The sequence below is a fragment of the Jatropha curcas genome, chromosome 9 (assembly GCF_041381405.1).
Source record: "Jatropha curcas cultivar XTBG-Jc1 chromosome 9, XTBG_Jcur_1.0, whole genome shotgun sequence".
NCBI lineage: Eukaryota > Viridiplantae > Streptophyta > Magnoliopsida > Malpighiales > Euphorbiaceae > Jatropha > Jatropha curcas.
In genome coordinates, this window is record NC_143159.1 from 20,495,034 (window position 1) to 20,520,536 (window position 25,503).

Consider the following 25,503-nt stretch of genomic DNA (forward strand, 5'->3'; position numbering starts at 1 on the left):
TTCATTTATATCTTGTAGAAAAGTAGATTTAATTATTAAATGTAAAACTCCTTTTGGTTCTTTCATCTGTTATAAAGAAATGTCTTTTTTCTGTAATTTACTGAACATATGAAACATAACTTCCATTAAGCTCAATATGATTTCTTAAACATCAATTATAGTAGCAAAACATAAAATTGTTCCATAACCCATAAGCCCATGGATGGTTTAATTACATACTGAAATCCTTTTCAAACCTTAGATACATAATAGAAATTCATACAATCATAATTTACATGTATCTGCTCAAATATACATAGATGTTCTATTAATGTTTAATACATCATACATATTCCAAAAGAAGTCAAATATACAATAGCTACATCAGTAGCATATTATCTACATCAAATAAAAATGATCCTCTCCTAGTTCTTTTTCCTTGCCTTTTCCTGCGATAGCACAAAAGCAACTATCGCTAAGCATTTTGCTTAGTGGTGTACTATTATAAAATAAACACAAATTTATCAAATCAAACTCTTTATATGAAATAATGAATCATAAGTCATAAACCCACAATGTTAAAGGAAATAAAAAAAAAAACAATACCATTTAAATCATAAATTCATAATGTAGTCTTTACAGCTTTTATAGAATCAATTCCGAGGGCCATCAGTGTCTAATGTGCACATCTAGACCTGCTATCTACAACCTCAATCTGTGATATGATTTCAACAGAAGAGGGAGCAATCTACAACCTCAACATGGAGGGAGAATTTCATATCAATCATATATCATCTAGTGATGATATCCATGTTCAATCGATTGTAATATCAACTTCAACAAATGAAGTGATATTCGGGGTAATAACCATGTCTATATCAGCTGTAAGACTTTTAAACCGTTCCATTCATGTAATAATATTAAAATCATTGTGGGCAACATTTCATTTCGCAAACACTACTAAAATCATTCAGTCACGGCCACCCCTCATACTACAGTTATCAATTGGCCAACATCTCTTTCAAGGTATAAGAATTATAAAATTTATTTGCATGTGTCATTAGGTCGTATGCTTTCAAAACAATCTTTTTCTTCATTAAACACTTATGAAATCACTAATATTTTTTTTTTTTTGTTATAGTTATAATTCATAAAGCAAATCCATTGAAAATGTTTTGCAAAATCAATTTCATTTTGTTTAAATAAAAGTAGAAATGCATAGTACACTAACCTGAGCTAGAAGGCTCCCCTAGCCTTTTTCCTCTATCAACCACCCTCTCCTCAACTCCCTTTCTCTCAGAAGCTGTAGCATGAGATTAATATTGATATTAACTTCATACTACACAATATAGGAATGCAAATTAAGCATGCTTTTCTATAGGAATGCAAATTAAGCATTAGAATGTTGTGTCATGCTTTTTCTTTCATTTTCACTATGCTTGTCCAAGTGTCATATGACCTTAGTTTCAGCTTGAAACACTTCATTTCCAACACTTAACCACATCCTAGAAACATACTACTAACAATTAAAACAATAGAAGTCAATGGCATGCTAAATTCATTCAATGTTTATGAAATGCAGAATTTCAGCATATGAGCAGCTTGCATTCCGTTGGCTATATCTTAATTTCCACATATTCATTTGCCCTGAAATTTTTACAGCATGTTCCCAACATCTTAGGGTACTGCCCTGTAAAATTTCATAATTTTTAAAGCTCATTTGCATTGTCAAATGACATAATTATAGAATCTGAATTTCAGTTTTTCTCATGCTGAGCAGCTTGCACTGATTTAATTATAACTCAATTTCCTTTTATCCAATGGCCTTTACCTTTTAACACGACCTACCCAACATCTCAGCCTATCTCCATATAAAATTTCAGGATTTTTAAAGTTCATTTGCTTAGTCAAGTAGGTCAATTACAGACGCTGAAGTTTAGACAGCCCAACTGTAACAGGTCCAACAATTATATGTTTGCTTAAGCATTCTCAACTCACTTCCAGCACAAATTCATGCAATTCAACTCTTCTATTACTTACATAACATCATAATATAAGATATATCAGAATCCCTAGGCCATGGCATATCAAATACAAACTCAAAATCATCCATCTTGGTGAATTATGCAAATTAAACTTTGAATTCATGCATAACTACTTTCAATCATCTTAAATCACCTTAAACTCAATTCTAATCACTTCATCTTCACCAAATCAGAATGAACAAGCAAGCACCTCACTTCAAAGTTCATGAAATTCAAAAATTAATCCATAGAAAAGAAGGAGGAAGTGAAGATAACTAACCTTTTCTTAAGAATTACTTGAAAATTCCTTGATTTTCACCTCCTTTTTGCTTGGTTTTTACTCAAAACTCTCCTCCTCTCTTCTTGAACGACTTGGACTGCAAAAATGGGTGGAAAATGGCGTGGTTATCTCCACCTCTTCATAAAAATATATAATAAACATTATTAAAAATTCCTTCCATGTCCTTTAAATGAAAATTGCACTATAATCCTCCCTTTTGTTTTCCCTTCATCCTTTGGCACTCTAATCTTTTTAATCACTTCACTTTAGTCTTAGTAGGCATCAACCAAGTGTATTTAATATTCTAAACCCCACTTAAGAAAGGTCATACTGAACTTACCGTTTTTTTTTCGGGCTTTTCGGGTAGAATCGTGCTTTACCAAGAAGTCATTCCTCTTTAACTTATTTTTGATTTCCTTTAATCTTTCAAATTGATTTGTAATCACATTAATTACTATTTAATTAATATTCACATTCTCAATATATAGTGTTTCCCATTATTCTAAGTTTTCCTTTCATTCGGATAACCGAATTCATCGAAAAAGCTAGAATAGCAGGAACTACAAAGTTGAGGATATTACAAAAGAAATTTCGTCTCGAAATTTTACCTGTTATAGATTTCTGAATAATTGTGGATGTTGTCTTCTCATATCTTCTTCACATTCCCAAGTAGCCTCTTCTCTGGAGTGGCTTCTCCATAACACCTTAACTAAGGGAATCTGTTTATTCCGAAGTTGCTTAACTTCCTTAGCTATGATAGCCACTGGTTCTTCATCATATGCGAAGTCTCGACTAACTTCAATTGATTCTAAAGGCAATATATGTGAAGGGTCCGATCTATATCTCCGAAGCATAGAAACATGGAAAACATTATGAATCTTCTCGAGTTCTGGTGGTAAGGCTAACCTATATGCCAATGGACCAATCCTCTCAAGTATTTCATAAGGTTCTATGAAGCGAGGACTCAATTTTCCCTTTCTACCAAATCTCATAACACGTTTCCAAGGGGAAACCTTAAGGAATACTTTATCACCCTCATTATACTCTATATCTCCTCTCTTTAGATCCACATATGATTTTTGTCTATCTGCAGCTGCTTTCAATCTTTCTTTAATTATTTTGATCTTTTCTTCTGCTTGTTGAATAATTTCAGGACCTAACAATTGCCTTTCACCAACTTCATCCCAACATAGGGGTGTCCTACATTTTCTACCATATAAAGCTTCATATGGAGGCATTCCGATACTGGTCTGGTAACTGTTATTATAAGCAAATTCCATCAAAGTCAAATATTTATCCCAGCTACCTTCAAACTCAAGAACACAAGCTCGAAGCATATCCTCCAATATTTGAATAATCCTCTCAGATTGACCATCTGTCTGAGGATGGAATGCAGTACTAAAATTCAATCTAGTGCCCAGGGCTTTCTGTAAGCTAGTCCAAAATCTAGATATGACTCTTGGATCTCTATCAGAAACAATCGATACTGGCACTCCATGTAGCTTAACTATTTCACCAATATATAGTTCTGCCAATTTCTCTAAACTATAGTCTAATCTTACAAGTAGGAAATGAGCACTTTTCGTCAATCTATCCACAATAACCCAAACTGCATCATGTTTCCTCTGAGTCAGTGGAAGTCCCATTAGAAAATCCATAGTCACTCTTTCCCATTTCCATTCTGGAATCTGAAGTGGATGATGTAATCCTACTGGTACTTGATGTTCTGCCTTGACTTGTTGACAAGTTAGACATTTAGCTACAAAGTCAGCAATATCTTTCTTCATACCAGTCCACCAATAGTTCCTCTTCAAATCCCTGTACATCTTGGTCCCGCCTGGATGCATAGCAAATGGAGAATCATGTGCTTCCTTCAAAATGAGATGTCTCAAATCTAAATCTGAAGGAACATATAACCGGTCCCGAAATAATAATAACCCATCTCTACTGACAGAAAAATCTGGTCTTTTACCATCTTATGTCTCTGAAAGAATCTTTTGATACTCATCATCAGTCAATATTGCTGTTCAAATCTGATCAATCAGTAAAGGCTTCACCTGAAGATTAACTAACACCCAATTGTCAGAAATCGTCTCAAACTTTGCATTAATAGACCGTAGATCATGGACTAGAGATAACTCTGTAGTTCTCAGGCTAGCAATAGTCTTACGGCTTAGTGCATCTGCTACCACATTAGCTTTCCCTGGCTGATAATCGATAATACAGTCATAATCTTTTATCAACTAAAGCCATCTTCTCTGTCTCAAATTCAACTCCCTTTGAGTACCCAGATACTTCAAACTTTTATGATCAGTGAAGATATAGCATTTCTCACCATACAGATAATGTCTCCATATCTTCAATGCAAATACAATGGATGCAAGTTCCAAATCATGCGTGGGATAATTCCTCTCATGTGGTTTAAGTTGGCGTGATGCATAAGCAATAACATTTCTATCCTGCATCAACACACAACCTAATCCATTATGAGAAGCATCACTATAAACAGTAAACTCTTTACCTGGAATAGGTAAAGTCAAAACTGGAGCTTCAGTCAAACACTTCTTCAGCTTATCAAAGCTCTCCTGACATTTATCTGTCCATTCAAATCTAACGTTCTTTCGCAATAGTTTAGTTAAGGGCAAAGCAATGATAGAAAATCCCTTAACAAACCTGCGATAATAGCCAGCCAAACCCAAGAAACTACGAATCTTGGAAACATTCTTTGGTGGCTTCCAACTGGAAATAGCCTCAATCTTACCAGGATCCACTGCAATACCCTCTGCAGATACAATATGACCAAGAAAAGCAACTTGTGCTAACCAGAATTCACATTTAGAAAACTTAGCATAAAGTTGTTCTTTTCGAAGAGTTTGAAAAATAATTCTTAGATGCTTATCATGCTCTTCTATATCTTTGGAATATATCAGAATGTCATCAATAAAAATCACAACAAACTGGTCAAGGTAAGGTCTGAAGATCGTGTTCATCAAAGCCATGAATGCTGCTGGAGCATTAGTTAATTCGAATGGCATAACTAGAAACTCATAATGGCCATAGCGGGTCCTGGATGCCGTCTTAGGAATACTCTGCTCTTTAACTCTGAGTTGATGATACCCCGATCTCAAATCTATCTTAGAGAATACAGAAGCACCTTTAAGCTAATCAAAGAGATCATCAATTCTTGGCAAATGATACTTATTCTTGACTGTGACCTTATTCAACTGGCGGTAATCGATGCACAACCGTAAACTGCCATCTTTCTTCTTTACAAATAGCACTGGAGCTCCCCATGGTGACACACTAGGGCGAATAAACCCTTTATCAAGAAACTCCTGTAATTGTGCTTTCAATTCTTTTAATTCAGCAGGAGCCATCTTGTAAGGAGTAATGGAGATCGGTTGAGTCCCTGTCATAACCTCAATCTCAAATTCAACTTCCCTTTCTGGAGGCAATCCTGGTAACTCTTCTGGAAAAACATCTGGAAAGTCACACACAGTAGGAATGTCTTTAAGATTAGGAGTACCTACCCTTGTGTCAACAATGTGAGCTAGGTATGCCTCACACCCATGACGGATCAATTTCTGAGCTAAAGCAGCAGTGATCACAGATGAAGGAAGCCTCTGTCTCTCGCCTTATATCACCACATCTACATATTCTGGAAATTTAAATATAATCTTCTTAAGATCACAATCAACCACTGCCTGATATTTATTTGACCAATCCATACCCAAAATAACATCAAAATCTCTGAAGGGCATCTCAACTAAATCAGACAGGAATACATGACCTTGGATCGTGAGTGGGCAATCATGATATAATCTATTAACAATAACCTCCTGCCCTAAAGGACTCGATACAAGCACATCATAACCCAATCTCAAACAAGGAACAGATGCATAACAAGAAATCCCAGCACTAATATAAGAGTGAGATGATCCAGGATCAAACAACACATAAACATCATGATTAAATAAAGAAAATATACCAGCCACTACATCAGCTGAATCAGCATCCTGCCTCTGCCTCATAGCATAAACTCTAGCTGGCCCACCAATAGGCTCTGGTTGATTCACTGTCCCCTGACTACCCGACATGCTACCTCTACCTCTGCCCCTACCTCTGCCTGCAGACTGAGAAGATCCATAACTGGCGGCTGGTCTTTGAATCGATCCCTCTGTAGCTGCATATGTCGTAGTCATTCTCGGTCTAGGGCAATCCCTCACAAAGTGTCCAACCTCACCACAGTTAAAACATGCTCTTGTGGTCAACTTACACACTCCTCCATGATATCTACCACAATGAACACAACTACGAGTAACTGGAGGAGCTCGTGGAGGTGGCAATGGTGGTCTGAACTGCCTCTGGCTCTGTGGCCTCACACTGCTAGATCTAGGAGGAAATGGACCAAAGAATCTCCTCTTCTTGCTACTAGAGCTACTAGCCCCTGGGAAAGTCCTCCTGACACTCTTCTCCTTCTCTGTAGCCTTTTCTTGCTCAACTTTCTCCTGATTCAGAGCTTGTGATACCAATGCAGAAAAATTCTCATGTTCAAAGCCGATCACATGACTCTTAATACTGGGCTTCAATCCCTATTCAAATCTTTTGTACCTATCCCTGCCTGTAACTAACATACCCCCAGCATAATAGCTCAACTGAGTAAACTCCCTCTCATACTCAGCTACAGTCCTATGATCCTGTCTGAGCTGCAGAAACTCCTTTATCCTGGCATCCACATAGGTAGATGGAAAATACTTTTTCTTGAACTCCCTCAGGAAGTCTGCCCAAGTCAGAACTGGTGGCTGCACTTTGCTCCTAGGAACTGTCTTCCACCACTTATATGCATCTTCCTGAAGTAAAGAGACTGCATAATCGTACTTCTGAGCATCATCACACTGGAGCTTTAAGAAAACCCTATCAATCCTCTCTAGCCACTGCTCAGCTACCATCGGGTCAGTGGTGCCTGAAAACTCTGTGGCCCCATACTTAACCAACTTATCATACTGTCTAACTGGCTACTGCTACTGCTGTTGTAAGTTACCTGCATTAATCTCAATAACGCAGCCATCTGCTGGGCTATAGGGTCAGCAGCTGGCACAACAGGAACATCAGAACCCTCGGGAGCATCACCAATCTCTTCCTGCCTCGCCTCAGACTGCTCCTCAGGAGGATTAAAATTATCTCCCTGACCAACACCCTCCATACTATCTATCAACAACAAAACGCTCTCTGTATACTATCACAGAAAAACATTCATCTTATTAGAATATTGTATGATGTAGCTATCCAACAATTAACAGTCATGTCATATTTGAGCAGATTACATTTCACATTTATATTCAGCAAAATTATGATCCAATATGCAATTAAACCGCTCTGATACCAAAATAAACATATCACACCTTACCTTACTGTAAGACATGGCATATCGCCCGTAATATACTTAATAAGCACTTAAGTCTTATAAATGTTTACTAAGTATACTACAAGGGACTTAATACTGTTGATTCATTCATTTATATCTTGTAGAAAAGTAGATTTAATTATTAAATGTAAAACTCCTTTTGGTTCTTTCATCTGTTATAAAGAAATGTCTTTTTTCCGTAATTTACTGAACATATGAAACATAACTTCCATTAAGCTCAATATGATTTCTTAAACATCAATTATAGTAGCAAAACATAAAATGGTTCCATAACCCATAAGCCCATGGATGGTTTAATTACATACTGAAATCCTTTTCAAACCTTAGATACATAATAGAAATTCATACAATCATAATTTACATGTATCTGCTCAAATATACATAGATGTTCTGTTAATGTTTAATACATCATACATATTCCAAAAGAAGTCAAATATATAATAGCTACATCAGTAGCCTATTATCTACATCAAATAAAAATGATCCTCTCCTAGTTCTTTTTCCTTGCCTTTTCCTGCGATAGCACAAAAGCTACTATCGCTAAGCATTTTGCTTAGTGGTGTACTATTATAAAATAAACACAAATTTATCAAATCAAACTCTTTATATGAAATAATGAATCATAAGTCATAAACCCACCATGTTAAAGGAAAAAAAAAAAACAATACCATTTAAATCATAAATTCATAATGTAGTCTTTACAGCTTTTATAGAATCAATTCCGAGGGCCATCAGTGTCTAATGTGCACATCTAGACCTGCTATCTACAACCTCAATCTGTGATATGATTTTAACAGAAGAGGGAGCAATCTACAACCTCAACATGGAGGGAGAATTTCATATCAATCATATATCATCTAGTGATGATATCCATGTTCAATCGATTGTAATATCAACTTCAACAAATGAAGTGATATTCGGGGTAATAACCATGTCTATATCAGCTGTAAGACTTTTAAACCGTTCCATTCATGTAATAATATTAAAATCATTGTGGGCAACATTTCATTTCGCAAACACTACTAAAATCATTCAGTCACGGCCACCCCTCATACTACAGTTATCAATTGGCCAACATCTCTTTCAAGGTATAAGAATTATAAAATTTATTTGCATGTGTCATTAGGTCGTATGCTTTCAAAACAATCTTTTTCTTCTTTAAACACTTATGAAATCGCTAATATTTTTTTTTTTGTTATAGTTATAATTCATAAAGCTAATCCATTGAAAATGTTTTGCAAAATCAATTTCATTTTGTTTAAATAAAAGTAGGAAAGACATAGTACACTAACCTGAGCTAGAAGGCTCCCCTAGCCTTTTTCCTCTATCAACCACCCTCTCCTCAACTCCCTTTCTCTCAGAAGCTGTAGCATGAGATCAATATTGATATTAACTTCATACTACACAATATAGGAATGCAAATTAAGCATGAAACACTATGCTTTTCTATTGGAATGCAAATTAAGTATTAGAATGTTGTGTCATGCTTTTTCTTTCATTTTCACTATGCTTGTCCAAGTGTCATATGACCTTAGTTTCAGCATGAAACACTTCATATCCAACACTTAACCACATCCTAGAAACATACTACTAACAATTAAAACAATAGAAGTCAATGGCATGCTAAATTCATTCAATGTTTATGAAATGCAGAATTTCAGCATATGAGCAACTTGCATTCCGCTGGCTATATCTTAATTTCCACATATTCATTTGCCCTGAAATTTTTACAGCATGTTCCCAACATCTTAGGGTACTGCCCTGTAAAATTTCATAATTTTTAAAGCTCATTTGCATTGTCAAATGACATAATTATAGAATCTGAATTTTAGTTTTTCTCATGCTGAGCAGCCTGCACTGATTTAATTATAACTCAATTTCCTTTTATCCAATGGCCTTTACCTTTTAACACGACCTACTCAACATCTCAGCCTATCTCCATATAAAATTTCATGAATTTTAAAGTTCATTTGCTTAGTCAAATAGGTCAATTACAGATGCTGAAGTTCAGACAGCCCAACTGTAACAGGTCCAACAATGATATGTTTGCTTAAGCATTCTCAACTCACTTCCAGCATAAATTCATGCAATTCAACTCTTCTATTACTTACATAACATCATAATATAAGATATATCAGAATCCCTAGGTCATGGCATATCAAATACAAACTCAAAATCATCCATCTTGGTGAATTATGCAAATTAAACTTTGAATTCATGCATAACTACTTTCAATCATCTTAAATCACCTTAAACTCAATTCTAATCACTTCATCTTCACCAAATCCGAATGAACAAGCAAGCACCTCACTTCAAAGTTCATGAAATTCAAAAATTATCCATAGAAAAGAAGGAGGAAGTGAAGATAACTAACCTTTTCTTAAGAATTACTTGAAAATTCCTTGATTTTCACCTCCTTTTTGCTTGGTTTTTACTCAAAACTCTCCTCCTCTCTTCTTGAACGACTTGGACTGCAAAAATGGGTGGAAAATGGCGTGGTTATCTCCACCTCTTCATAAAAATATATAATAAACATTATTAAAAATTCCTTCCATGTCCTTTAAATGAAAATTGCACTATAATCCTCCCTTTTGTTTTCCCTTCATCCTTTGGCACTCTAATCTTTTTAATCACTTCACTTTAGTCTTAGTAGGTGTCAACCAAGTGTATTTAATATTCTAAACCCCACTTAAGAAAGGTCATACTGAACTTACAGTTTTTTTTCGGGCTTTTCGGGTAAAATCGTGCTTTACCAAGAAGTCATTCCTCTTTAACTCATTTTTGATTTCCTTTAATCTTTCAAATTGATTTGTAATCACATTAATTACTATTTAATTAATATTCACATCCTCAATATATAGTGTTTCCCATTATTCTAAGTTTTCCTTTCATTCGGATAACCGAATTCATCGAAAAAGCTAGAATAGCAGGAACTACAAAGTTGAGGATATTACATAAAAGCCCCCGAAGCCCTTAGCAAGCCTAAATTATTTAAAACTCATATTCTATTCATAATTGTAGGTTCAGGCCCAATAATTTATTTCACATACGTATCCAAAATACAGTTCATATATTTAATATGGACTCTTATTACTCATTTACAACACGAGTGGAATACAATTGCAGAACTCTACCTTTATATTTACATCGTTATTTCTATCATTAACAGTCTTCTATAATTAACGTTGCAACTCCTTAGGGGCTTTTCTTCGTTTCTATGACCTGAAAACAAAGTAGTAGGCAGGGGTGAGCGCCAAACTCAATGAGTAGAGTTAGATAACCCTCTCACCCCACACAATCACACATATGCTATCATAAATCATTTTAGTCCTCCAACTAATTATATGATCATGCAGTTTATCACACAAATGACAATAAAACAGCAATCACAATTATTATCATGTATTCACATCATGTGAAAATTAGTCAGTGGCGTCACCGAAACCCTCGACCAGCCGTACTCTCACATGGCCCATCCTCTAAGACGTGTGCACCCGGGGAGCCAATCCTCCATACCTGGCCAACCGGTCTAATCCTCACATGACCAGTCCTCTCATTATTTTTACATTCTCTATTTTCTTTTCCATACCAATAGGAGGCAACCCGGTGGTCTCCGCAAATCTAGATCATCAAGTGCACACAACAGGAGGCCACCTGTGGTTTCTATATAATCCATGATATCAGGTGCACACGGAGGCGATGATCTCCCATTTACCCGGCCGACGGTCAAATTCCACAATTCCATAATGTCATCATATTCAGGATCCATATTTCATAGATCGTTCTCACAAACCCATGGTAACCCACTTCATCCCAATTCCACACAAACAAGGCACAACAATATCACAACACAGGTAATCAAGCAGATTTTAATCGCAACAATAGTGCAGCACAATATAGCCATTTAACAAATGCATGATAATATTTAGCCGTGAATGCATGAATGCAAAGATGCAGACGGATGATGCGAATTATCTAATACTACTCACAGTTCTTTATTATCCTTTAAAGGACTATCTCTACTACTGCACGCCTCCAGCTTTTGTCTTCACATTTCGAAACTTTATAAATATCTAAAATAAAAAGAAAATTTTAAATGAGTTATAATTCGAGAAATGTATTTCACGTTCATTTATTAGTTTTGGTTACTAGTCGCTTAATTAACTTATCAAACTAAGCTTTGTATATATATAATGTTCATTTATTTGTTCTCATTTACAACTTTTTAATAAAACTTCTAGTTATTCGGTAAATAATATTTTATAATAATAATAATAATAATAATAATAATAATAATAATGATAATAATACTAAAAGTTTTAGTCGTTACTACCTATTAAGGATATAACTAATTTAATTCTTTATTAAGTGTTTCGCCGAAAATTAGGCAGCATTTCCCCTATAAACTGTACTACCCAATTTTATATTTTTCCGCATGTCAACACACAGCCCATCCATCTGGCAATTCACAGTAAGCGATCACGTCCGCCATAACCATCATTCATTTATTCATTCAATTCACATAGCCCATTCATCGGGCACATTCTTAAGCTAAATTCCAATTATAATTAATTGTTCTATAACTATTTACTTGTTTATATTAATAATTAATAAAATTCCTAAAATTTACTTACATTATTATTATCTAGGAATTCATATTTCAATATCAACCTTATAGTTATAATTAATATTCATGGAATATATTTAGAAATTTTCAATTTAATTTGCTTAAATACCCAATTAAATTTATTAATTAGTTAATTCGGGATTTATACAAAAATTGCGAATTGAGTCTTAGAGTGTACCAGTTAAGAATGGGATAACGAATCCACAGTCTACATGAGGAGAGGAGAATTCTGCCTCTTGGTGCCTCGCCGACTGAATATCGGACCGCCGCCGCTGCCGTGGACGGTGGCCGGGAAAGCCAAATGACCCAGAATTGTGCAACACCTACACCAAAATGCTTGAAATCACTTATAGAAGCTAAATTTGGTATTGTTTTGGGAGGTAGTGGTTCGTTTGGACGGATAGACTGCCACAGTCACCTTCACGCCGCCACTCATGGTGGTTTCAGTTTCCGCCATTTTTTCCGTCGATTCTTTGATGGAAAACGTTCGCGTGGAGAAGCTGAGTCGATCGAGACTCACCTTGCAGCTCCACGTCGCCGGAGTCGCCTGTTATTGCTGGAAAACAAAGAATAAGAATTGTCGATGAAGACAGTCTCGTTTCGCGCCTCTGGAGGTTCTACTAGCGTGGAGGGGGGTTGGAATCATGTCCACCGGCGCGAGACGAACCGATCACCACCTCGCTCTGGTCGAGCGGTGGCCGAAAATGGAATGAGAGGGCGAGAATGGCGTTGCCTAGCGCTCGCGAAGGAGAGAAGAAAAAGGGGAAAAAGATGCGTTCTCGAATTTTCTGGGCCATTCCGGATCGATTCGAATCGGTTTGGTCCAAATCAGCAATTCAACACGATTTTTATTTGGTTTACTGGTTCTAGCGTGGTTTTTGAAAAATCAAAACTGATTTAAGAGTCCGGTTTAATAATAATAATATATTTTTCTGTTGATTTCATTGATTGGATTTTATGATTAAATTTTAAATGAAAAATTTTTAAAAATAATTTTTCGTTTCAAAAATTTTTCGGGTCATTTCATGATACAAGTCATTCAAAGCCAATAAATATTGATTTATAAAAATTGTGGATCTTGTGTGCTTATTTATGATAATATATATAAACTAAAACAATATATAAGAACTAATTAAAATAATTGAACTAAAAAAAAAAGAAAAAGAAAACTAACAAAACAAAAAAACTGCAATTATCGAAAATTGATCTTAGAACCAATGATGGAAATAGCATAGGAGTAGCATAGGTTTAACCATTAGGCCAGTGATTTCATTTGACCATTAGGTTTAACCACATCAAAGATGGTGTTTGGGCGCCTCCCCACTGGCTCCGTCAGTGCTTTTGGCCCTCTTGTGTGAAGCTAAAGGCACAGCCAGACAAACGGGCGGTCCTGGATGAAAAGCAGCATCCTTAAGAGCCGGTTAGTTTGTAATTAGTGTAATATTGATAAATCACTTGTATACTTGAATTGCAAAAGAACTTTAATTTTTCATTTATATTATTATTTGTAGCTTGTATAGTGTATGTTTGTTATGTTGGTTTCTTAAAGTGCTGCAGAACGAAAAATGTATTTCCGTGTTTGTTCTGTTTTTTTTTTTTTTTTCCTTGATATTTTTTGAATATAATAGTTTTTATTTTGGGTTTATTAGTGAAAATATCCTTTAATCCATTCTGCATCTTACAAAACTAAATACTTAAATGAGACCAAAAAAAAAAAAACCCATATACTCATCAAAGTCAACCGCTTGTTCTTCCCTTACAATTATTTTAAAACGTCTCCAAACTGGTGATGTCTTATTACAATGTTTTACTGATACAATGTCGTTTTATTACAATATTTTATTGAACGACTCCAAATAAAATCTCGTTTTATTAGGAATTCTATATATTATCCTCCACACTTAAAACTAAATCAATCCATCATTACATGGGCAATTTCTCAAGGAACAAGGCTTTGATGTCATCTTTGAGAATTGTTGAGTAGGTGTAGGAATCCGAATACTTGTAAACAAAATCAATGACACGTGCAAGATTGACATAATACTTGAGAAGGGTGGTGGACACCTCAGTTGGCTTCATGCATGCTTCGTTCATATCCTTCCAGGCATTTGCACACATTTTCTGGATCTCATCAATGGCCACCTTTTGTGAAACACCATACTCTTTCATGTAGCATTCGATACCTGAAGCACAGTGTCCTCTCTCTTGCTCATGCTTCAAGATTTATATATGTTAATTAGAGTATGTTCTTTACATAAATCTGCAAAGCTTCTTTCTTTATAATTGGTGATTACTGCTAATTAATCTGTAAATAATGTCTTAATTCTAGAAAAGAGAAGAAATTTTAGAATAGCATGCAATACCTCGTGGGTTGTTACGTCATCCATCAGACGGCAAATTAACTTGGAAGCATTAACAATTTTAGGATTTTCTTTTACCCATTCGTACTCTTTGCTTCCAACAACGTTTTCCATTCCAATAAAGGAAGCTGCTGGAAGTACACTGTAAGTGCTCGACACTAATCCATTGCTTATGTACTCCTCGAATGGTGGCACATACCCCTCATTAAACCACTTTGCTTCTACAAAGTATGCGCTCACCAATTCCTTGAACTAATAATACCAAACAAAGTTCATTAACTAGGTGTATTTAGCAAAGTCCACAATTAATAGCGTATATAGTAATCTTACAGTTTCTTTAGCATAAGCTGTTCTCTGGGATCTTCCTTCAGTCTCATCATTTCCTGTTTCATCAAAAAGATTCAACACAGCCCTATAAAGAACTTTCATGTATTCTGGTAGCTGATCAATAGCATCAATATTACACCTGAAAATTTGAACCAAATGATTGTTAGGAATAGAATATCACATGGGGTCTGACCGAAACAGTAGTTTTCTTATTTGTCTATCAGACCTTTGAAACGCAATTGTGAACTGTTGGAGTTCATCAAGTGTACCATATGCATCATATGTATCATCAACCACTGACACCATTTTTGTATACTTGGTTATCATCACACGAGCAAGAGCATATTGCGGCTCAAAATGAGCTCCAATTGCCCAAAGATATATCTCCACAATTCTGTCTCTTACATAAGGAAGCTCTTCAACCAGATTTAAGTCTTTCCACCACCTGATGAGGCATAAATTAATCGTAAGTATATACTAAATTTTCGTCAAGAAATTACTATGAAAGATTATATTAACTTACTTTGAGACCAAAGCTAACTCTTGTTTGTATAATAATTGTAGTCTATTAAAATCAAGCTTTGCAAACTTGAGAAGAGTTTGATTTGGAGACTCTTCTTCTCCATAAAATGATATGTATTGGCGAGTCTCTATTCTTTCTATGCCTTGATGGAATGGCCGCAGTAAAGCATTCCTTATGCGGTTTGCAAGATGAGGACTCGATTGTGCAGCTAAGATTTCTAGGCGTTGCTTTGTAAAAACAAGAGCTTCGTCTAAAATATCTTCTCCATGCACACTTAGAAAGGTAGCTTCATATAAGCCAAGAAGGCCTTTCACATCATCACTTATGCTTTTCTTGAATTCTCCATTGTTGTCCTTGAATTTTTTGAACACGTCTGCTTCATAGTAATTATATTAGCCTTCTTTGTTATATATATATATAGAATACTTCTTTTGTACTTTAAACATATTCCTAGGACTATAAATGAGCCAACTACTGGTGAGCTATTTGTTAGGGAAGTGACACTTTTTCACTTAACTTGACCAAAATAGCTTAAGTTCTTGGGTTTGGTAAAATCGGTAAAAAGTATATTTGTTAGGGGAATGCCACGTAGGCTGACCTTTAACACTTGTCTTGAACAAAATGAAGAGGGAGAGAAATGGATAGTCATGAGAATGAAGAAAAAGAAAAAAAAACTTTGTTTTTATGCTTTGTTAATCCAATTTGCTATGAGTAATGAATTTATGTTTTCCTCTCAATCTCTTCTTTTGTGTTTATAACCTTTTTCTTTTTTATTTCTTTAAGAATATTGAAAACCAGTATCTCCTCTCTGATTTTTTTGACACCATTTGAAGTTCCACCAGAAAAAAACTTAGTTCGATAAATTAAATAAATCGAGCTCAAATCTACCTATCACGCTTGTTTAAATGAGCTTAGATTGAACTTGATTTTTTAAGTTCGATTTGAGTAAAAGTAGAGTTTTAATAAGCTAAATTCGAGCTCAATAAAATTTATCACAACTTGACTCATTTACAACCCTGCAAATTATTATACATATAAAATGCATAAAAATCGCAATAAATAACTTACCGCATGACATTTTATATCCATGTTGTCTCAGAACTTGAAATAGAAGTGCCGAAGTATAGAGGTCATAGTTATTGTCATTAATGATATTAGGAAGAGCAATGAAAATATGACTTAGTTGCTCTTCAATCTCAGCCCGAAATTGATACGAAACACCAAGACGATATAATAAGTTGATTAACTCAATATTCTCAATTAATTTTCCTGTTGATTGCTTTAACATGTCCTTCACATTTTCTTTTAGTGCTTCCACCTCTCTTGTGTATGATTCAAATTCCTGTGGAAACAAAAATATAAATAAACAAAATGTCGTTTCTACTACAAACGTCATGTCTTTTAGCGATGAAAAATAGACAAGGAAGAACGACTTACAGCTTCAAGTGGTGAAGATGAAGCAAAGCTATAACCCCAGACACTGGGGGGGAAATTTCCCAATGGACGAAAGATGTCTTGCTGAGTTTTTGATGGAACAGACACTTGAGCCATTTTCAGGGTAGTTAAATAAGCTGAAGATGGTAAGTGATAGTATTATATGCTTAATGCCTGTAATTGTAAACACATCAAAGCAACACTTTTTATAGAGAACTTGAGGTGATTAAAGCAGTCACCTTTATAATTTTGTACTTTTTAAATAATTTTTAAGGAGCCATCAGAAAATCATTTTTAAATTTGTCATTGTCAAAGCAGGAATTGAGTCATTGTGCTACTATCACTAATTAATTCTTTTTTATTATAAAAATATTGGACATGGAAAATGTGTTTTACCTCTTCCTAATTTATGAATTTTATGGATTTTACACATAATAGCACTTCAAAAGTTATTCTCTTATTTATTATCTTTATCACTTTTAAACTCTAACGACTCTTACACTTTGTTTGGAAAGAAGAGAAATGAAAATAATAAAGGGAAATAATGAGGAATTATTAATTTTTTTTTTCATAGTCTTATGTTTGTCTAACAATGAAGGAAAGAAAATAAATTTATTTTTCTTTGTTTACAAAAAGTGAAGCTATAGAAGAAAAAAATGTTATTATTGATATTTTACCATTTTAACCTCACTTATCCTTTCAACAAATTATCCTATTCTTTTCCCTTTTTGATAAAAAAATGGATGCAATATCATTGTAATTTAACTTAATACCTTAATTATATTGTGTAATTATTTAATTAACATAAAAATTATAAAAGCAACTAGAGTAAACAAAAATTATGTAAATTAAAATAAAAATATCAAAATACAAACCAAATTTAACCAAAAAAAAGAGAAAATAAAAGAAAATGAAATCACATAGTCTACTCAATCTAATTCAAATCCAAAAATAAAAGCGGAAGTTTGGGTATTTGGTAATTGCATAAAAATTGGAAAAAACTCCTACTTTTCATCATTATTTTCTCTCCCAAATGAAGAGATTCTATCTATGTGGGCCAAGGAGGAAAATCGATTAATTTTTCATTCCTTCATTATTTTTTCTTCTTTTCCAAACAAGGTAAAATTATTTTCCATAGCTATTTTCCTCAGCTATTTTGATTCCTTCAAAAAAATACTTCCATCCAAATACAGTGTTAATGTTCTATTATGATTTAATTTTTTCGCCTTCTTATTTTCATTCACATGCTATCTTAAATTATATTGTACATGCATTGTAAGCATCTCAATTTTTTAATAATTTATTTGATACGCATATTTTACATCTAAAAAAGAAAAAAAAAACAAGAAACATTATATAGTGGTGCGAATAACAAAAGATCAACAAAGATCAACTAGTAAATATATAAAGCTGAATATATGTAATGATGTGACATAATATTAAGAAATATTCGTGCTTCCATGGCTTTTATTATTTTTTTTAAAAGAATTTTCATTATTTTTTTTTTCGATTATTTAATTTGAAACACAAGGAAGTATAGGAAATTTTAAAGGTAAGCAATCAAACAATAGAGTTTGTTACTTCGTAAAAATACAAAGCACCCAGCAAGCCAAGGAGGACCTCTTTTTTATTAAATCAACCTAATTTTTAAATCCCCATGATTTTTCTTTTTGAAAGGTAAGTTGTCGTGATTAGAGCAGGGAGGCGCCGTAGTGTTTACTTCTCTTTTGTTTATTTATTTTTTTATTATGAGCTAGTTTAGATAATATAATATATTATTATATAAAATATGATATCGAAAAGAATTTTTGCTTTCTATATTTATTACTCTTATATGTTTCTCGTATTTCTTATTTAGCTGTATAATAAAAATAAGAAAGTTATACATTTACAACCATAAAAGTGTTGGGAGATAAATACCACGTTAAATAATAAAAAAATTGATTTTGATACTGGTAGACTCTAATATGGTGTCATAGTTGTTAGCAGACCTAGTATAAGCATACTCATTCATTTATGAACACATAGAATAAGACCATAGGCTTCAAAAATATAAATAATAAGAAAACATATCAAAAATAGAGAAATAATATTGATTATTCAAAATTAATATTTCCAATATATAAAATCCAGCATGGAATTTTTACCCAAGCCGCTCTTTGTTTCTCTCTTCTCCTTTTTTTATTAAACATTTTTCTTTTTCATTATTAAAACACAAGAATCAAGTTTGTAGATACGAGGAAAGAGCATATTGTCTCCTGTTACAGCCCTCACTCAATTTTCTGTTCTTTTTGCAAATTTTGTTTTATTTTTTATCAAATGAATTCTATATCATGTTTGTTTGATAAAATCAGTTTAGTTCGAATTTTATTTATTTTTCCATTGTTTTCTCTTAGTTCATTTCTTTAGAGTTTATGATCTTTCTATTTTATACCAGGCAACTATGTTATAAATAACATGTACTCTTTTCTTTTCCACTAGCTTTTTATCTTGTAAGGTTTTCCCTAATAAGATTTTAACGAGGCACATTATTTATGGACATCCAACGAGAGTAATATAAAATACACTGTTACCTACCTTATTGAAAATCTTACAAAGAAAACCCAACAGGACAAAAAATTGATTAAGGAAAAGAGTATAATGTGTCTTTTACTCCCCTTGTGAATATATTACTTCAAATCTACGAACTTATGTATCTTCTAATTTTGGGCATTCATTCTTTAAAAATTTGTAATTAGAAGTTCTTTGATGAGCAAGTAATTAAGGTTTCCGCCTGAGTCAATCTGTTAAGCATCAATGTGTTGTGCTTTTGTAGTTCATGTATGAAGAATTTTGACAAAATATGCATTATCTTGTCTCCTTGACTATAACCATTATTTTATTTATTGGCCAACTTGACTATAACCATTGATAATATAATGAAATTTATGAATCTAAGAGGGCGACGGCTCCTGCCAGTCACCCCTTATATTCGTCGTTAAGAAAATATGTAGGGTTAAAAATAAAATAAATACACATTAAAATTGATATATTAATTACATTATTCATAGTCATTATCCATTATATATATTTGTGATTTATTTATTAATATGTGTATGTATCATGTAATGTTTCAAACCCTCTATATCCTCCATATTATTAAAAATTTAAGAAATTCAAATATTTGATATTTTCCTCTCAAAATAACATTTCGGCATCTTAACTATTAATTGAATATTATTACAAATAACAATCATATTTATAAACTTTAATTAAAATTAACCATTTTTAATTAAATATTATATGAAACACTTACTTAAAATCTCATATTTTATTTTCTTCAATTCGATTCTTTGTAATTCTTTAAATCTTTCTGAATTTATGTAATTTATTTAATTGAGAAGAGACGAAAATAGAATGTTAGGAAATTATGTCGTAAACTAACAAACTCAACCCGAAAAATTAAAAAACAGAAGATTATTACTCGATTCACTCCAGGTTGATTATAATAAAAGAGAGAAGGAAATTACAAATAAATAGCAAAATCAAAATATATTTTTTACTATTCAAAGAAAATAGAAAAAAAAAAAAATCCTTTTGATGCCACATGCAGATTTATGCCAATGATGGGAGAAAGAGAGTAGGAAAACATTGTTAGACAGTGAATATAAAAGAATACGAAAAGCCTATTTATAGAAAAAATGGCTAAAAATCAAACTGTAGCGTGCAGTAGAAGTCTAAATAAAAATAGAAGTTCACCTTACAAGAAAACATTTAACTTGCAAGAAAAGTAACTGTAAAACTTACAAGCCGCTGCGAACCTCGATTTCTTTTTTCTTTTATAAATATAACTTAGACCCTATTTAATTTGATAGCTTGACCCATTAAACTATTTTTACTTTTTAATTTTCATGCCATCCCTTTAAAAAAATTTTAAAGTATAATTATGCTTTATTTGGTTGGCATCTTCATTTTTTGTAGAGAGTGAGAGTTTTTAAGTTCAAATCCTCTCGATTGAAAAAATTTTTATCAATTTGATAAATTAAGAAAAAGCCTACCCTTATAAAAATATAAGGCATGTTAAGTAGCGCCAGTGACAGAATCAAGATTTTTTCTTGAAAGGCGAAAATATATTTATAGCATATCAGGAAATGCAGTAGTATGATCCCTTCGATAGCAGCCCAGAGTGATTTAAAGAAAGAGAGAAAGAGCCTTCTACTATCCCAGTCATGATATTCATGGTATGAATATCATGAATTCTTATTCTTAATATAATAGAAATCATTTGAATCATTATTTGACTTAAAACATAATTTATTATTACTATATAGAAGTTTTGTTTGTCATTCTTTCATAGTGCTCAAAGTCATGTATGACTGAAAAAATAAATATATATGCAAATATATATTATATATGGATAAAATTTTAATAAAAATAAAAATTATAAAGATATTTGGTATTGATGATAACTTTCAATAGAAAAGAAACAATATCTTTCTAAAATTTCCATATTAGAAATTACAATAAAAATAAATATTAGTGCTTAAAAGTTTAAATATATTATTTTAATTTTAAAATTCGATCAATTTAATTTCATATTATTATTTAAAATAATCAAAATTTATAATATTATATCTATCTCTTTTAATAATTAAATATCATATGTTTATTCAATGAATTTAAAATTTTAAAGTTTTTTTTTCAAGTTATTAAGTTTTAACCAAATAACCATTAATAATACTTAAATTATAAATTTATAAAATTATTATATATTTTAATATTTATTTATTTCATGTATTCATATAACGAAATCAAGCCTAAAATAAAAATTTTTAAAAAAATCTAAAATTAAAAATAAAAAACCTAACATATATATATATATATATATATAACCCTTACTATCAATCCAATGTTTTTATTTTTAGTTAGCAGTCTTCGTAACTGCATCTCCTAGTCTCCTGCTTATATATATATCAATCCAATGTTTTTATTTTTAGTTAGCAGGAGACTAGGAGATGCAGTTACGAAGACTGCTAACTAAAAATAAAAACATTGGATTGATAGTAAGGGTCAAACACATGTGGCTTCACCTGAAAATTGCAACACAATATCATTAAACCACTGAGGCACTTGCTAGAATTAATGGCCTCATCACTTTTTTAACCCATGCCAGGGGCCAGCCGCCCTCCCTCCGTCACTGTGTGTAGACTTGTGGCCCCCAAATTTAAAAAAAAAAAAATTAAAATTAAAATTTTTAATGCAAAAGATTTTTGAAAAAAATATATTTTAGTTTTTATCTCCATATTTAAATAAATTTTTCACAATTGACTCTTACGGTCTTACCTTTATGAAAAAGCCAAAAGTTAAATCAATACTGTTGATTTGATATTTTCAAAGCATAGCTCTAATATTATTATTAATAAAGCCACTATTCTAACGCTTTCATGAGAGCAACTGCATTTGTTTTTTAAAATTATATAGGTATTTTTCAAATAAAATTAACCTCGTTGACTCTAATTTTTGGCTCCACCATTTATAACAATAATATTATTAACTCCTTATTTAGAATAAATGAATTTAATAAAATTTTATAAAATTCATATTTTTATATTTGGAATGAAAAAAATATAAATTTGAATTCCATAGAATTGAACGTGACTATACCAAATTTCACAAAAATAAATGAAATTTCCAAATAAATCTCACGTAATTAAATTATCTAACTTTTTATGACAAAACTGTTATTTTCATTTACAAAGCCAATTTTTTAATTTTTTACGTATTTAAATTATTCATTTTACCAAACTTGACCAAAATCATTTAAAATTTTTTTTTAAGAAAATTTTTTTCTTATTATTGTGTTTTTATTTTAATATTTTCATCTCTTATTTTAAAATTTTTTTAGCTTTTTTACTATCGACGACAAAGATTCAAGTGAAATATCCATTTATCATTAAATTAAATGCAATAATTTTATTAATATTATTTTTATTCTATATATTTATTTTAATAAAAATGTAAAAAAATATAGCATGACATAAATGTAATTGGTATTTATTAATTATTTTTATGAAATTACTATTTTAAGGATACTTTAGGAATCAAAAGTAAATAAATTTTAATTATGAATTTGTTTTATTAATTATTATGGAATTCAATTGAATTATAAATTATACGAAATATAACAATTCATTTATAAATGAATTACATATTTTGAAATCATTTATATCAAAAGAGCATAAAAGCATATTAAACAATAATGTCCATTAACCAATGGCTATCAATCACCAATTGCAAGCATCAACTAGCACGAATAACTAATATATAAATTAAGTATACAAACCCAGGGGCAAGATTGATAATAGACGAAGGATGTCTTGCTAAGGCTAAGCATAATAGAAAAAAAATATATGAGTTATTAAATTAAATTGAATTAAATCAAATCCAATCGGTGTTATTCTGTCTTTTTTTATTATTATTTCATATTGCTGCAATTTTTTAACCAAAAAAATTGAAATTTTTTTGGTTGGATTTGATTTTTTTAAATCCAAAAAATAAAGATTGTGACATTCTCAAGATACGTAATTAACAAATAAAGATGATTACTTAGTAGTAAACACTTCAAATCACTATTATTATTTATAAAAAACTCCAATTAAAATCAGCATGCTAAAATTGACCGGAGCTAGCCAAAGAGGACTTTTTTATATATGAATTATTATATTTATGTATATGGTTTTACTACCAATTTTCAAGTTGGCGCTGTCGTTTTACTACCACTTTTAATATTTTATTATTATTATTATTATAAAAAAATTGGGTAAAACAAGATGGCGCCATTCAATTTTACTTTTCTATTATTTTATCCTCTTCAATTTAACTTTACTATAACAAACATCAAAAGATAATTTATACGAAAATCTTAGATCTAATAATGGCCAACAAAAAACAATATATTTTTTGCCATTTTTTCAATTTTGATCAATTTTGAAAAATCTATCTAACGATACCCTGAATTAATTAATTAATTAATGTTAATTATAGCTTAATTTGTCGAAATTGGTTAGAAATTTCCTAACCTTCCTCTGTGTGAGCCCCATACTTCAGGTAGTACGTCCACGTCAGTTTTAAGTGGATTCTCTCCATAGCCAAAACGCTGCAGTTTTGAAGGTTCATGAGTTATCTGAAACATGTACAACGTCGTTTTATAGGGATTCTTTAGTCCTAAGCTAAATTTGTTCTCAAGACAAACCCTTTTTCAGTTTTCACCCTCGATGAATTTTTGTCTTTACTCCATCAATTAAGATTTCTCCAAAATTGATTCTTCCCTTTTTATTTATTTTTTTCTCCTTTTCAATGACTGTGACAATGATTAAGAAATTTTGCATATAAGCTTTTAGTGATTATGAAATTTAGGCATTCAGAAGGAGAAAGTCTTGAGTGGCGTTGATCGGGAGTCAATTTGAGGGCATATGTTTATATAGATGAAATAACATCGTTTATTAGGGCATAATTAAGGTATAACTACAATCATGACAATATCTTGATATAGAAGAGTATCTTAAATGTTGATTTGAAAGAAAGAATTTAAAAATATTAAAAATAATAATAGAGATTGTTTTTACTGTTAACACTAATGTATTAAGTTAATCTAAATCCAAGATCAAGAGTGAATCTATTTTTTATTCACAATTTAAGTTCTAATTATAATTTAGGGTACTATTGCAACAAAATATCAAAGTTTAAGATGAAATTGGTATAAAGTTCAAATTGGAGTAAAATTGCAATAAAAGGTTAAATTTCAGGGTGAAATTGGTATAAAAGTCAAGTTAGAGTGAAATTGTAATAAAATTTAAAGTTGAGGGTAAAACAATATATTAAGCCCAACATCATTCCCAAACGATCTTTATAACTCAAACAAAAAGCTAGGGTTTGTGGTTAGTATAAAGCTTGGCTAATAATCAACAAGAGGGAGTTTGTAAATTTTTATTGTAAGTGCGGAAAGAAAGTTGATGTTAGCTATAGACTATAGGCAAAGGGCTTGTAATTGAGGGACATGGATAGACATGACCACTCACTAATTGTCCTATCCAAAATGGCTTTAATGGAAAGTTCTTTCTATCTTTAATTAATTCTTCTGCCTGTTTATGGCCATCTCTTTGCTTGTCTTTGTTAAGAATTAATTGGGTCCTTTTTGCTTTAATCAACATTGACAAAACAAATTAACATGGTATTCATTGCTCTTTGTCCTAAAAATTGAATTACTTAATTCATAGGTAATTTTTTTTTTTTTCTATTTGTCCCATTTATAGTAATGTTTTTCCATAATTAGTTTATGTTTTGTTCCACTTATGAAAGTAGATTTTAGCTTTTTTATTTTTTTTCTCTAAGAAAATTTTTTTAGAAATATCTAAAAGATCACAACTAATTAAATTCTAAATTCTAAATCTTAAATTTAAAATTAACATTAAAAAAATGTTATATAATTAGAAGATTAGAGATTTAATTGCAACAGCTTCCATTCCTTTAAAAATTTTCAATAATT

General features: G+C 31.8%; 1 protein-coding gene and 2 long non-coding RNA genes across 3 annotated transcripts; all 3 read right to left on the minus strand.

Moving 5' to 3' along the window:
• Nucleotides 1-201: 201 nt before the first annotated feature.
• On the minus strand, nucleotides 202-2,385 carry LOC149493755 (uncharacterized). Its single transcript, XR_016322724.1, has 3 exons — nucleotides 2,284-2,385; nucleotides 1,211-1,282; nucleotides 202-428 (listed from the first exon to the last, which is right to left on the minus strand). It is a non-coding gene; the product is annotated as an uncharacterized LOC149493755 (long non-coding RNA).
• Nucleotides 2,386-8,170: 5,785 nt separating this feature from the next.
• On the minus strand, nucleotides 8,171-10,184 carry LOC149493756 (uncharacterized). Its single transcript, XR_016322436.1, has 3 exons — nucleotides 10,083-10,184; nucleotides 9,001-9,072; nucleotides 8,171-8,222 (listed from the first exon to the last, which is right to left on the minus strand). It is a non-coding gene; the product is annotated as an uncharacterized LOC149493756 (long non-coding RNA).
• A 3,876-nt stretch (nucleotides 10,185-14,060) lies between these two features.
• Nucleotides 14,061-17,168, minus strand: LOC105631572 (putative terpene synthase 6). The gene is made up of 7 exons (XM_089726045.1): nucleotides 16,983-17,168; nucleotides 16,614-16,887; nucleotides 15,546-15,918; nucleotides 15,249-15,467; nucleotides 15,026-15,161; nucleotides 14,699-14,947; nucleotides 14,061-14,549 (listed from the first exon to the last, which is right to left on the minus strand). Exons 1-7 carry the CDS (start codon nucleotides 17,094-17,096, stop codon nucleotides 14,259-14,261), a joined length of 1,656 nt encoding a protein of 551 aa, XP_089582171.1. The 5' UTR covers nucleotides 17,097-17,168; the 3' UTR covers nucleotides 14,061-14,258.
• Nucleotides 17,169-25,503: the final 8,335 nt, after the last annotated feature.

Bases quoted from the DNA above. Each gene is read 5' to 3' on its own strand.
- LOC105631572 (XM_089726045.1), bottom strand. From the start codon at position 17,096: ATGGCTCAAGTGTCTGTTCCATCAAAAACTCAGCAAGACATCTTTCGT. The intron at 15,468-15,545 runs GTAAGTTAATAT...ATGCCTCATCAG, and splicing joins GAGTTAGCTTTGGTCTCAAA to GTGGTGGAAAGACTTAAATC. The intron at 14,550-14,698 runs GTATTGCATGCT...TAAATCTTGAAG, and splicing joins ATGACGTAACAACCCACGAG to CATGAGCAAGAGAGAGGACA.